The sequence below is a fragment of the Monopterus albus genome, unplaced genomic scaffold, assembly GCF_001952655.1.
Source record: "Monopterus albus unplaced genomic scaffold, M_albus_1.0 scaffold8.1, whole genome shotgun sequence".
NCBI lineage: Eukaryota > Metazoa > Chordata > Actinopteri > Synbranchiformes > Synbranchidae > Monopterus > Monopterus albus.
Window position 1 is genome coordinate 2,790,650 of NW_018127888.1, and position 13,143 is coordinate 2,803,792.

General features: G+C 40.1%; 2 protein-coding genes across 5 annotated transcripts in view; one reads left to right on the forward strand and one right to left on the reverse strand.

Moving 5' to 3' along the window:
- The window catches only part of farsb (phenylalanyl-tRNA synthetase subunit beta), a 26,083-nt gene extending 19,073 nt beyond the window's left edge, over positions 1-7,010 (reverse strand). For both annotated transcript variants that reach the window (XM_020585708.1, XM_020585700.1), the window contains exon 1: positions 6,932-7,010. The gene's annotated coding sequence lies outside the window, so the exon portion shown is untranslated. The remainder of the gene's footprint in view (positions 1-6,931) is intronic.
- The window catches only part of acsl3a (acyl-CoA synthetase long chain family member 3a), a 28,814-nt gene that overhangs the window by 6,240 nt on the left and 9,431 nt on the right, over positions 1-13,143 (forward strand). For 2 of the 3 annotated variants that reach the window (XM_020585645.1, XM_020585662.1), the window contains exons 2-8: positions 707-1,238; positions 2,418-2,595; positions 6,925-7,034; positions 7,511-7,649; positions 10,760-10,910; positions 11,651-11,774; positions 12,121-12,192. In XM_020585645.1, coding sequence (XP_020441301.1) covers positions 864-1,238; positions 2,418-2,595; positions 6,925-7,034; positions 7,511-7,649; positions 10,760-10,910; positions 11,651-11,774; positions 12,121-12,192 — 1,149 coding nt within the window. In that variant the 5' untranslated portion in view covers positions 707-863. The remainder of the gene's footprint in view (positions 1-706; positions 1,239-2,417; positions 2,596-6,924; positions 7,035-7,510; positions 7,650-10,759; positions 10,911-11,650; positions 11,775-12,120; positions 12,193-13,143) is intronic. The other variant, XM_020585652.1, reaches the window with a different exon arrangement.

The window sequence follows — 13,143 nt, forward strand, 5'->3', positions numbered from 1 at the left end:
TTTAGTATATTACTTTGTGTGGGTAGAAGTGAATCATTTACTGCTTGCAAACCAATGATGGTAAGATGATGTCATGGGGTAGGACTGGATAAGTCTGACTTCTTCCTACTCCATTCAAGCATGTACTAGGTATAAGCAAATTGATATTGGATTATGTTTAAAATTATGTGTGGTGTCATATCAACTGTTTTTACATGCTTGAAAGAATAAATCAAACCAAAAAAATCAAATCAGTCAGAAACTTCTTATACAAGCTCTCATACTCGCACTGTTAGAGAAGGTCCTTTTCCGCTTCATTCTTTCACTTTCTCCTGTTTTCTTCTCTTTTTAAATCTTTTTTTGGTTTATTCTCAGATTTTTTGTTTTCTTAATACTAACATCAGGTGGCACTGACAGCTGGCTGAGCTGTGTTCATGCCTTCTTTGTGGTTGCACTGGATAAGGAGTCACAGGGAAGTGAAGGAAAGTTTGAAGCACAGTCAACATGTTCAGTTGGTCACGCCATGGCTTAGCAATAACAAAAATCCTCTTCTGACTTTTAAAGTTAGAATACATGTGACTCATCAATTTGTTTCAGTTTCAGAATGAGTTGAGATTCTAGTACAGCAAAAGCTCAGGATCACTATAAGTAATAGCATAATCTCTTTTTGCAGCTAATGTAATTATGAAAATGAACTAAATGCCAAATAATGTAATTTATTTTTCAGGAACAGGGGGCTTGTCGGGATTCCGTTGCCAGGGAGAACGAATCGAGCTCTCTGCAAAGAAGAAGGAAGAAGGAGAAGTAGGAACATTTTCTCACAACTCATCTCCCATCAAGCTCTTCTTTTCACTGCTCCCTACTGCCTTTACAGCTTCACCATCATGAAGCTGAAAGAGGACCTCAACCCCATGCTGCTGATCTTCTTCCACCTGACAATATGGATCTACACTATCATCACTTTTCTGCCCTCCTACTTCATCAGCTGGGTCTCCAGAGGTGACAGGCCCCCCTACGGCTTAGAGGAAGAGCGAGCCAAGAAAGTAAAGGCCCTCTCAGTGCTGGGAAATCCTGAGGGACCATACAGAGCAGTGGGCGCCATTAAGAGGCTGGTGCCATCTCTGTACCCAGGAGTGGACACTCTGGATAAGATGTTTGAGTATGCTGCCACGAGGTTTCCCTACCGAGACTGTCTCGGGACGAGGGAGGTGATCAGCGAGGAGGATGAGCAACAGAGCAATGGCAAAATGTTCAAGAAGGTAAAAATCAATAAGAAAGGGGTGTTTATATAAGTAGTAATGTAGTGATTGCATAAAAAAGGGACATAAACATCACATTAGTGGTACTTTAAAGGAATCATTCAACATCTGGGAAAAACTCCTTTACTGTATTTAGTTTGTTGAGAAGACTGATAGCCCTAACATACTGTACCTTGACCATTAAATATGAAGCTAGAGCTGGCAGACAGTTACTTTAGGTTAACATAAAGAGTCAAAACAGGTAGCTTCATATATACCAATATAGCTTTATATTTAACAGGTCTGAGAATGGTATTGATCTCCTCTTGACAAGAAATCCAATAAGCATATTTTCCAAAATGTTGAACAGTTCCTTTAAGGCTACTGTAACTGCCACCATGTCATAGTTTTTCTCTTTAAAATAATACAACTTTGTACAAACAGTTGTATTCCCAGATTATTTAGAAGCCTATTACCCAAGTAAAACACCCTGAATCAGTGTTACCTGTATGTTTTGTAGCATAAACAGAGCCTACATGATCAGGACATGACGTGTAATACCTTACACCGGAATTACTCCACTAATCCTAACAGCCTGATCCTAATCACTCTAAATCTCACTGCTGAAATACTTATTGCTGCTAGTAGATTTTTTGTTTTTTCCAAACAAGTGGAAAACAGTACTGTTCAGTATAGTCATCTTTACTGTGCCTTTGTGATGGCTTATTTGTGTGCACTACCATTTATTAAACATTAGGAGCCAGTATAACCTCACACATACACATCCAAGAAGCTCCTACATCGGTCTGAGGCCTTTATGTCATCAGTGTTACAGAGTGTATCCAGCAGCCAGTGTTTATTGTTTCTACATGCTAAAGAACTGTAGCACGAGAGTGACCGTGGAAGAGGAAGTAGTTCTGTTTGGTAATAGTGAACTATTGTTCCCGTTTCGTTTTTCATATGACACAGGCCAAACATGTAACTGTTAACATGTCCCCACGGTGGTTAGGGTTTTGTTTGTACACATAATGACTTGTTGACTTGCATGAGTAAGAATGTCTAATGTATGTCTAATGCATGTATCCTTCCCTCCCCCATCTCATCATCATCATCACCTATATGTTAATACCCCCTTTGCTCATCACTAACAGAGATTTACTCTTCTTTTTTCACACCCCACCCTCCTCCCACTCCCCACAGGTGGTTCTGGGTGAGTACCATTGGCTCTCCTATGAGGAGGCCCTCACAGCAGCGTCCCAGCTGGGCAGTGGTCTGGGATCACTGGGTCAGCGGCCAAAAAGCAACATTGCAATCTTCTGTGAGACACGAGCTGAGTGGATTATTGCTGCCCAGGCCTGCTTCATGTACAACTTCCCGTGTAAGTCCAGGATGTCTGTGAATACAGGGATAGGGTAAATACAGCCATTTGTTTTAAAGGTGTTTTTGTGCTTTTTAGCTTTTATTTGACAATGTAGTAGAGACAGAGAGGGAAGCGGGGTGAGAGACAGAGAAGGCACAGCAGAGATCTGTGGCCGGACTTGAGCTCCGGACGTCATAAACACAAATGCACATTTAACTTAATGAAAAAGAATAAAAATTTCAAGTGACTACACCAGCATCATAAACACTATAGTAAAGTGGGTTATACTAAGTGCCACTGTAGTTCAGTGTTTGACAGCTCCTTACGTACTGCCTGTGTATGCCCTGTTGAATTGCTTTGGATTTATGTCGAATGTTGACCAATTTTTTTTTTATATAGCTATAGTTAGAGTTTGGTGATTTGATCCAAACAATGGTGCATGTTTTATGGAGCCTCTTTCATTGATTTTAATGAAAGTACGGCTTTTAAATTCTTCAACTAATCATCCATAAAATACCAAAAAATATATTTTTTAAAATGCATCACATGTTTGCAGATTAAAAAGTAAGTCCCTAAAATGTAAAACATTAAATTTGAGAGTTAGGGTGAGGTTAAGGTCAGGTTAAGGGTTAGGTGTTAGGCACATTGTTGGTATGGTTGAGGGGTTAGGGCAGATCGCTAGGAAATTAATCTAAGTCAATGTAATGTCCACTGAAGTGATGGAAACACAGTGTGTGTGTGTGCAGCCTAGCTGAGACAGAAGAAGGTCAATTTGTCCCTTCTGCTTTGCTGTTATATAAGTGTCCCATTTTCCTAATCCAATCTGTTTTCCGTGTGTTTAATCATCTTGTGATGGAAACACGCTTAAATATTTACAACAGTACTTTTTTATTCTTACATATTTTATATGGTTGTACTCTAACACTTTAAAAAAATTTTTTTTGCTGTAAATTATTTCTTTCAGCTTGTATCAAGGTAGCTAACATTCTGATATGGCAACTAATCAGAAGCATAAAAATCTAATCCGGTCAGACCAAAATAGTTTTTGGTTTCTTCAGGTGAACAGGTTAGTGTGAATCATTTAACTGGGTTAGGGTTATATAGAACATTATAAGCATTGTGCAATAAAAAAACATGTTCCCCTGAGCTTAATATTTTTTCCATGTTCTTCATGTTTGGGATGTTGATGTCAGCAGCAGCATTCTGCCCTAGAGGAATCTGTGCTAATTTACTTTTCAGTATGTTTGGTACCAAGGAGTTCTTTACTTTAAACACACAGCAGCACTCACAGTTCATTAGATCTTTCTGACTGTCCTTGAAGGGCTGTTCATATCGTCTGTGTGGTTTATTTTATGCTCCATTAAACTGTCATGCTTTGAAAATACACTGCAAGCACGAGCCAATAAAGCATCTTTCTCTGTTGCTGACACAGGAACAGTGGAAAGCCGAGGGTAGTGGATAACACACTGCATGGGGTAACAGAGGGGAGTCAAAGATTGGAGGAAGAGACAGAGGGGAAAAAGGGGAAGGAGAGAAGTGAGGGGTGATGGCATCAGAAGAGTGGTGAGAGCGTCTGTGTGATCATCTGATGTTGACAGAGGCATCAAGGAGTCAGTGTGTACTTTGTATATTCAGTGTGTACTGGCTTGTTGTCAAAAGGCAAACGTGCTCATAATTTGTGAACTCTACGCTTGTCACTATATGCGAGTTAGATAAACAGTAACAATTATGCGTTCTCCAAATAATGCTGGAAAAATGTCATAACTCCAGTTTTGGCTGCTTTTTTTGTCTTGATGTCAGCTGAAGAAATACATTTTCCGCATGACGCTCAAGGAAGTCCGACTCCTGGGACTCTTTCAAGACCCCATTTGTTGAACGGAAGCATGCAGAGTGACACAAGCCTAAAAAAATCTTACAAATTCTTTGTCTGTTGCTACTGAGTGGAGCCTGGATATTTGTTAAGATTTCTGTATTCAGATGACTTGTAGTGAGTATGGTGTAATCGTCAAGCTGGGGCCCAATCTAGTGTTTAGATCTCACGCCTAGAGGTGTCATGGCCCTCATCCACACACTCTGACACACACAGTAGCAGAGCAGGAACTGTTGGAGTTCCATGACGTAGAAATGTGATGTCAGTAAGCCCCGTCCTTAAATCGCTGTGTAGGGATGCAGGATTATAGGGTTACTCTGTTTTTCCACCTCTCTGTCTTCCTCTACGTGTTGATTCCTCATCTCAGCTTTCTGCCTTTCTCTTGCACTTTTACCCAGAACTGAAACTAAAACTAACTAAAGCCTCTGGGTCACATACACTGAATTTTCCTGGGGAGTACTACTGTAGATATTTTGGTCCCAGCAGTTTAGCATCTAACAGTATTTCAATGTTTATATATATTCTGAATCTTTAATTGAAGAAGAAAAAGGAGGTGGTATTTGACGAGTTTGTAAAACATTATATGAACATTTTTGTGGGGAAAAAAAATGATTGACTCTCTAAAAGATGGACAACATGACAGGTCCCTGAAGTGAAGCCACCACAAGTCGATCTCCCCCTGGTGGCTGGTTGCAGTATAGGTCATAAATCCTGCTTCCTCCATGTCAGTGGATGGGACATGAGCCAAACTAAAAACAAATACAGATTAGATAAAGTTTTCCAAGAGGTGATTTCTGTGGTTTTTGGTAGATATTATCACAGTGATGTGTATACAAATGGTCATTTTTCTGGTAAGTTATTTGATGATATAAAAAGAGGTGTAATTCGGTTGATTTGACAGTTTTGAATGGCTCCACTTCTGGTCGCTACTACACAGAATCTGGTTGCAAAAAAGCAAGATGGCAGCCACCATATTCACAATATTTTTGTATAGTGGAGAAAAGCACTGATGCCATGTTCATCATATATATATATACGGTATCAACAGGGCAAAAACATTATTCAAAGTAGAGAATTTCTATAGATTTTAACGTTTAGACGGGGTCTTTAAGGAATAAGCCAACCATCATGATCTATCCTAGTTACCTAGTATTTATACATTGAAATACTTTTATGAACTGTTTATCTGGGGCTGTTTGTCATGTTTGGCTTTTTTGATCTCATTATGAGAAATGTTACTGCTATAGTATACAGTGATAACTCACATACAAGTAAACATCACCACATGGTATGTGCCTCTAAGCACAAAACCAGGTGCTGGAAAACAACTCAATGGGCTGCACAGAGCCCTGATCTCAACCCCAGCCAATATTTCTTGGAAGAACTGCAGCGCAGACCTTATCACCCAACATCTGTGGCTGGCCTCACTGATTCTGAATGGGAGCAAATCCCTGTTGCCTGGTTGCAAAATCTGGTGGAAAAGCTCACACCATGGTTTGAAAAGGCATGATTCATAAATATGTTATGAAATATGTTATATGTTTGCCAACACACGTACCAGTGCTCCATCACACATGTGGACTTACAGTAGTCATATCACATACCAGGACTGTTTATATCTGCAAAGGAGTGCCAAGTCGTCAGTGTGGGAGGGACCAAGGCAGGCTGCAGAGTGGTGTAGACAGTGCACTTACATTGTCAATCTTCACATGTGCGTCACTGTCAATATACAGCAATAACTCCACACACATACAGTATGTAGACATACACATAGTGTCTTGTCCTAAGGTTTTCTCAAGAATTACAATCAGTTATTTATACAGTATAAACAACTTCATTATTCATGTACTAATATGGGTCTTTAGCCCTCTGTTTCTTTTTCTGTATTTTCCATTACATCACTACTGGATCTGTCATCAATCAATAGCGATACCTCTTACACTGTAGTGCAATCCAATAGATTTTCAATACAGCATCACCATAAAATACAGACTTCAGATGTACTATAAATAGTCACAAAAAACTATTGCAGCAGTCTCAACAGAACTGATTCTTTTTCTGTCAGATACTATTTCTTGCAGGCCTATTGCACTATATTACATTTTTCTACTTCATGTCAGCCACTCAATTTTCCGACTACAGCTTCAATCCTTCATGCCAAGGACCTACACTAGAAAAAAACTCAAATACTTGGATGGCTAAGTAGTCCAGTAATTATAAGATTACGGTCAGACAGACAGTTCCCTAGAATTTGGCTCAGACATCTAGCTGTGGGGAAGGCATACAGATGTGGAGCCATCGTCAAAATGAAACCAATAAACGGGGAAAAAAGTCAACTGTGTTACATAATTCTCTTTCACTGAAGAAATAAGGCCTGTAGAGTTTGAGGATTTTGAAAATGTCATTTATTATTTTAGTCATTTGTAATAAAATGATTGTTTTGTATGTGTGTGTGTGTGTGTGTGTGTGTGTTGCAGTGGCTACCTTTTACTCCACTCTGGGAGGTCCAGCCATTGCTCACGGGCTGAATGAAACTCAGGTCACCCACATCATCACCAGCAGAGAGCTCCTGGAGACCAGACTCAAGGTAAGGACATACACAATTATATTGTAAGGAATTCAGTGGTGCCATTAATATTTGTTAACAAATGCCAACATCATTGTAGGAAAAAAGACAGCAATAGTGTTTAGGTGTTTGAAGCATACTGAATGACCTTTATCCATCAGAGAAAACCCAACCTATTCAAGAGGACTGTGTCCCCATAGAGGCATAACATTAAGAAGAAAGTCACATGCTGTGTGTTCAGGGTTGTTTGGGATATGTTTAATCCCTAAAGACAAATGGTGCTCTGGCATTTCATCTCCCCTTTTATCAAGGTGGCATAAACACAGCTCCTCTGCTCACTCTCACACATCCCCTCTTAGCCCAAGTACTGACGATGCATATGGTATTTCTGTTTGTTAAAGAAGAAACCTGGTTTTAATCTCATGTTAATGTATACACAACACAAGTATGCTTGTCATATTTGTGCTCTTGCTTACATTTGTGTGTGTGTGTGTCAGGCTATCCTAATCAAAGTTCCGAGGCTGCAGCATATCATTGTAGTAGATAACACACCAACCTCATGGCCCGGCTTCCCGCGTGGCATCAGCGTTCGCAACATGGCTGCAGTTCAGAAGCTGGGGGCCAGGCCTGAGAATGGTAAGCATGTGTATGTGTTTTACTGACTTCTGTACTCTTTGGTCACAAAAATGCTCGAGAGATGAGGACACTGCCGTTTAACTAAGATGTTGCCTGCCCTGCCAGCACCCACACCCACTCGTCTTCATGGAAGTTCATTTAGTACTACCTACTAAAGAGCTATTCATGTTTTGCATGACTGGATGTCCTCTATGGTCGAGTGACATTTTCATCATCTTGTCAGGTCTGTGTGGGTCTGTGCAGGCACAAACTTTTGGTCTGCATGTGGACAGTCCTCATAGCAAAACACCCAGCCACGCATGCACCACAATACTTGGAAAACTTTGGCGTACGCAGATTTGAAGTATGAATAGGAATGCCTGCGCATTCCTCATCCATGTCAGCGTACACACAAATGTATGTTCAAAGTATGTCTAGCCCTTAAGGGGTGCCGAAATTTAGCTGCAGGAACTCGCCTGGAGACAAAGACAGAACCTTGGTAACATTCTGTTACAGGTCTGTAGATTTCTACTGTCGAAACGGCCTATGTAGTGTAAACGTCACGTGGGAGTACTGTAGCAATATATTCATAATTAAGAATCACCCACTGTCATCTCTTCTTTGACCAAAAAGTACTCGTATTGGCCTTCAAAGCCTCTACTTGTCGAACCTAATGCTTTAACACCGTGTTTGCTTTAGTGGTGTGGTTTAAAATTCCGTGCAGTTAGTAACAGATAGCCCCACTCTAAAAGCAATGGTTATGGTATGGGGGTGGGGGTGGATTGGTATCAGTCCCATTAGGTCATGTGAATGAGGAAGTGCTCACATCTGTGTCAGATTAAAGTCGATACAATGCTTTTTCATTTGATTGAATGGATGAGGACAAATCCTTGCCTTAGAGTGAAGTCTCTTGACCTCACTTACCCAAAACAAGAGAAGCTGGTAGTTTTGTGCCGATAAAGAGATAAAGATAGAGGCTGAGGAAGGGAGGATGGAGCACTGGGTCATGTTTACACATAGCGCTGTTAACTTCACATGACATCAGCTCTCAGAGTACACACTCCTACATGAGGAAGGAGAAAAAAGAGGATCTCCCCTTGTGACTTTAATGCACTGTAGTCTTCCTTCCTCTCCTTTATGCCTCAATTCATCCTCTGCATGGGTTTGTTGGGCCTGTTGTGCTCAAATGTGGTAGTTCTGTTTTGGTTCAAGATACATGAAAAACCAAATTCTCATGTCCTACATGAACACGGTCCTGCTACTAGCCTTTTATTTACGGATTTAAACTGACTTGGGTTTATTAATTCAGACAGATGCCCAGAGAGGGACTCTGCCGTATGACTGTCTTTTCAACTATAACACAACTGTTCTTGCCAGAGCAAAATGTGAAGTCATCATAAGATGTCAGTATGTCAGTCGAAGTCAAGCTACAAATGAGCGCAACATAGCCTTTGAGTTCAGATTACCCACAAGTGTGCATCGTTATTTAGGAATTATTCTGTCTCACCCCTCTCAAATGACAGCAGGCTTTTCACCCCAGTTCCTGAGTGTGGCCATTTGGAACAGTAAACATTTCTGTCTTCAGACATAGTCTAATGACACAAACTAGTCTGTTTCAGACATACTCTTAAAATCAACCCCTCCGAGTTGTACAAACTAGTCTGTTTCACACATACTCTTAAAATCAACCCCTCCGAGGAAAACACTGAATGCATATAATCAAGTTGCATCTGCATATTCATCATGTTTGAAGTTTTTTACAAAATCAGATTTTGTTAGCACACATTTTTTTTTCCAGAGTCTTACCAGGGAATCAGTACCAGAGGAGTAATAGCAAACTGGTCAGGCCTGTGTCACAATCATTAGCATTTAAACCTGCATCAAGGGCGACTGTGGTTCAGTGGGTAGAGCAGTCGTCTCCCAACCGGAGGGTTGGAGGTTCAAATCCCAGTGCCTGAAGTCCATGTGTCGAAGTGTCCTTGGGCAAGACACTGAACCCCCAAGTTGCCCCCGATGGTTAGAGCCATCGGTGTGAGTTGGCTGCCTCGGTTCTGTACTGGAAACAAATTCCTTGTTTGTGTAGCATACTTGGCCAAATAAAGGTGATTATCCTTATTATGATGTTCAGTGCTAGTGGATGTATTGTTTGAAGACAACTGGGCTAAATAAAATACACAGAGCAAAAGTGATTTCAATGTTAAGCCAGTCTTCAGCAGCCTGAACTACACATGCTGGGTATATTCCAAGTAACAGTTTTTTGAGAACTAAACTTCCAGTTAGTGTTTTCCTAGAGAGTGTTTCATGCTGCTGAGCTACACTGGAGTCTGGAAAATCTGAACCAATACTTGAAATATACACTTGCAGAACATCCATTTACTCTCAGCTTCTTGATGGCCTAGTGTTTTTGGGCGTTGTCTCTGTTTAACCAGTACTACCTACCTGGACACCGAAACAAAATTCATACACAAACAATAAATTCCAATCCATACGGAAGAGGATAAGGGCCACTATAAAGCTGTGTATCTGAATTCTGACTTTAAAGCTGACTTTTAAATAAGTCAGAATTCTGAAAACTGAATTCTGAGAGAAGTCAGAACTCAAATACAATTTTAACAGTGGCATTAATCCTCTTGCGTACAGCCATGACTAGATTTACCCAAGCTACCACTGTGCCTACCAAATATACACAATTGAAATCCCATTGAGAAAGAAATGATTAAAGAGGAAAGACTGAAAAGAGCAAGCGACAGAGACAGCATCATAAACAGCAAAGGAAAAAATTAAACAGGAAAATGAGACGAGGAAAAGAAAGTGCAAGGGAGGTGAGGAGGAAGAGATAATGAGAAATGAGAAGAAGAGGGGAGATGATTGTTTTTGACTAGCACAGTCAGACACACTCTCCATGTGCCCAGAGGGGCCTCATTGTTTAATATCACAGCTGAGTATTTTCCATCCATGTGTTTGAACTTTTACACAGCCTCTATTGAATCACAGATACCTCTAAATATTTTTGTGGCCTCTGACCTGTGTAGCTTTTATTCCAAGAATGTCTGTATGTCATGTGGTTCTGTAACATTCAGCTCATGTGTGTGTTTTTACATGTCTGTGCGTTCTCTCTGTTCACATTACAGCAGCATGTGAGCGTAAGCAACCGATGGCTTCAGACATTGCAGTCATCATGTACACCAGCGGATCCACGGGCATACCAAAGGGCGTCATGATCTCGCATAGCAATCTCATCGCTAGCATCACAGGAATGGCCGAGCGGATACCCAACCTCTGGTAGACACCACAAACCTGTGTAAACACTTAAACCGTACTGTGTTTTACACCCTCTACTGTCACTGCTTTTATGCTAGTGGCTATAATTAACTAATTGGTCACAGCTTCCATATCAACTGAGCATGTGCACAAGTATTAGTCAGCCAGTTAGTGCCATCACGCAACAGCAAATGTTTACATTAAAATAAAAACCAGCCCTCCTCTCTGGCGACTGAGATGTGAGTGAGAGGAAATGCAGAAAGAAGGCATTCATACTCCTCGTATGAGTGGACGATGGGAGGCAGGGTGAGAAGGCTGGAGGTTAGAGGGCTTATGGATTTTACGATCTCAATCAGGCTTCTTGTGAAAATTATGGCTTTCCTGTGTATTTAGTAATAGGACTATGTAAACTTCCTCACCACGTACGCCCTAAATATCAAGGAGGTTCATGAAAATCTTATTAGGCAAAGTTTGGAGGATCCACAAGTACTTGTGGTCAAATCAATATCTGGCCAGTAGATGGTAGTTAAACCCTAGCAGAGGAAAATATAGCTCCGATTTTGTACAGATAATGTCTCATTTATCTTTTAAAGATTACATTCATATGATTTATGATTCCAGAGATCATGATAACTTGTATTAAAATTGATTTTATAAATATAAATTATTTCAACTTACTGAAATTAATTAGAACTGATGCTTGAATGAGATGGCAGTGATTACCCTCAGAGCTGTTTATAAGACTGTCTTTGTGTTGACAGTGAGAAGGACACATACATTGGTTACCTGCCTCTTGCCCACGTGCTGGAGCTCAGTGCAGAGCTCCTATGTATTTCTCATGGCTGTAGGATTGGCTATTCTTCACCTCAGACTCTTGCTGACCAGGTAAAGCCATCAAAACACTAAAACATGTACATCATGTACTCTATCATAAACTTAAATTACACAAATTAAAAAAGAAGCCACTACTGTCAGCAATACTGGTGTGATTCATCATCAGAATGTGCACTCTAGTTGTATAATAAACCTCTATACTACACACTCTTTGCACTGTACCATTCAGGTCCTGTACATTATGACACTGCTGTCTGTCTTCTTGATGAACCCCAACAAATTTTTTATCGTATTAAATGATAAATCAATGCATTTCTTTTATTTCACATCTTTGGTCAAATGGGAAGCTGCAAATCTGATGTGTGCATTACAGTGATTTTTTTTTTCCTACCTAAAGTCAACCAAGATCAAGAAAGGAAGCAAAGGAGATGCCAGCGTCCTGCAGCCCACTCTGATGGCAGCTGTACCGGTATGTCAAGAGAGTGCATTCAGAACAATTCTACAGTATAATGTCTGAGAAGTCTTAACATTTACCATATGCTCTCACAGAGTCAGTCTCCCTTACGCCTGTTTTACAAATGATGCTTTTGGCTTGAGTTCAGCCTCATTTGGCAGCAAATCATATTTTACTCTTTGTTCATAGTCCAGCTGTGTGAAGTAGCAGTGACAAGAGTCCAGCAGGCCTTGGTCTCTGTCTCTGGACTGACTGTGACGTAAATAGCTCCCTACTTCCTACCACTGACCAGTGCTGCTCTTTATCACTAAACAGGCACCACAATACAAGAAACTGTTCTCCAGGCACCTTTTTGTACTTTTTCTCACTAGTTATTTCTATGATTTGTAAAGCACGTTACATCATAGGGGTGTAAGTAAATATCAGTACAGTTTAGTATCGTGATATTACATTTTGCGATATTATACCTATTCTCAAAAACACAGTATAGATTTTTAATTTATAGTTAACATGCCAAGTAGTGCTGCTGGATGTTGCAGGGACTGTCACAAATGCAAATGGAGATCCCTGTTCTGAAAGTAAATGTTTTACACAAGCTTTTATGTATATGGTGGTGTGTTGCTTATTTTATGATTTTCTTTTTAATTGCTGTATATCGCATTGTTTACAGTACAGCAATGTATTGATTTGATTTGATTTTTGATTTATTCATTCAAGCATGTAAAACAGTTGATATGTCAACACATGTAATTTCACACATATCCAACAATAATAATCCAATATCAATTTACTTATACCTAGTACATCCTTGAACGGAGTAGGAAGAAGTTAGACTTATCCAGTCCTACCCCATGACATCATTTTACAACTTTTAAATCCTAAGCAATATCTCTAGATAAATAATTATCCTCTACACCACACAAGTAATATACTACAAAGTTATTACAGTGTTAACATTCTACATAA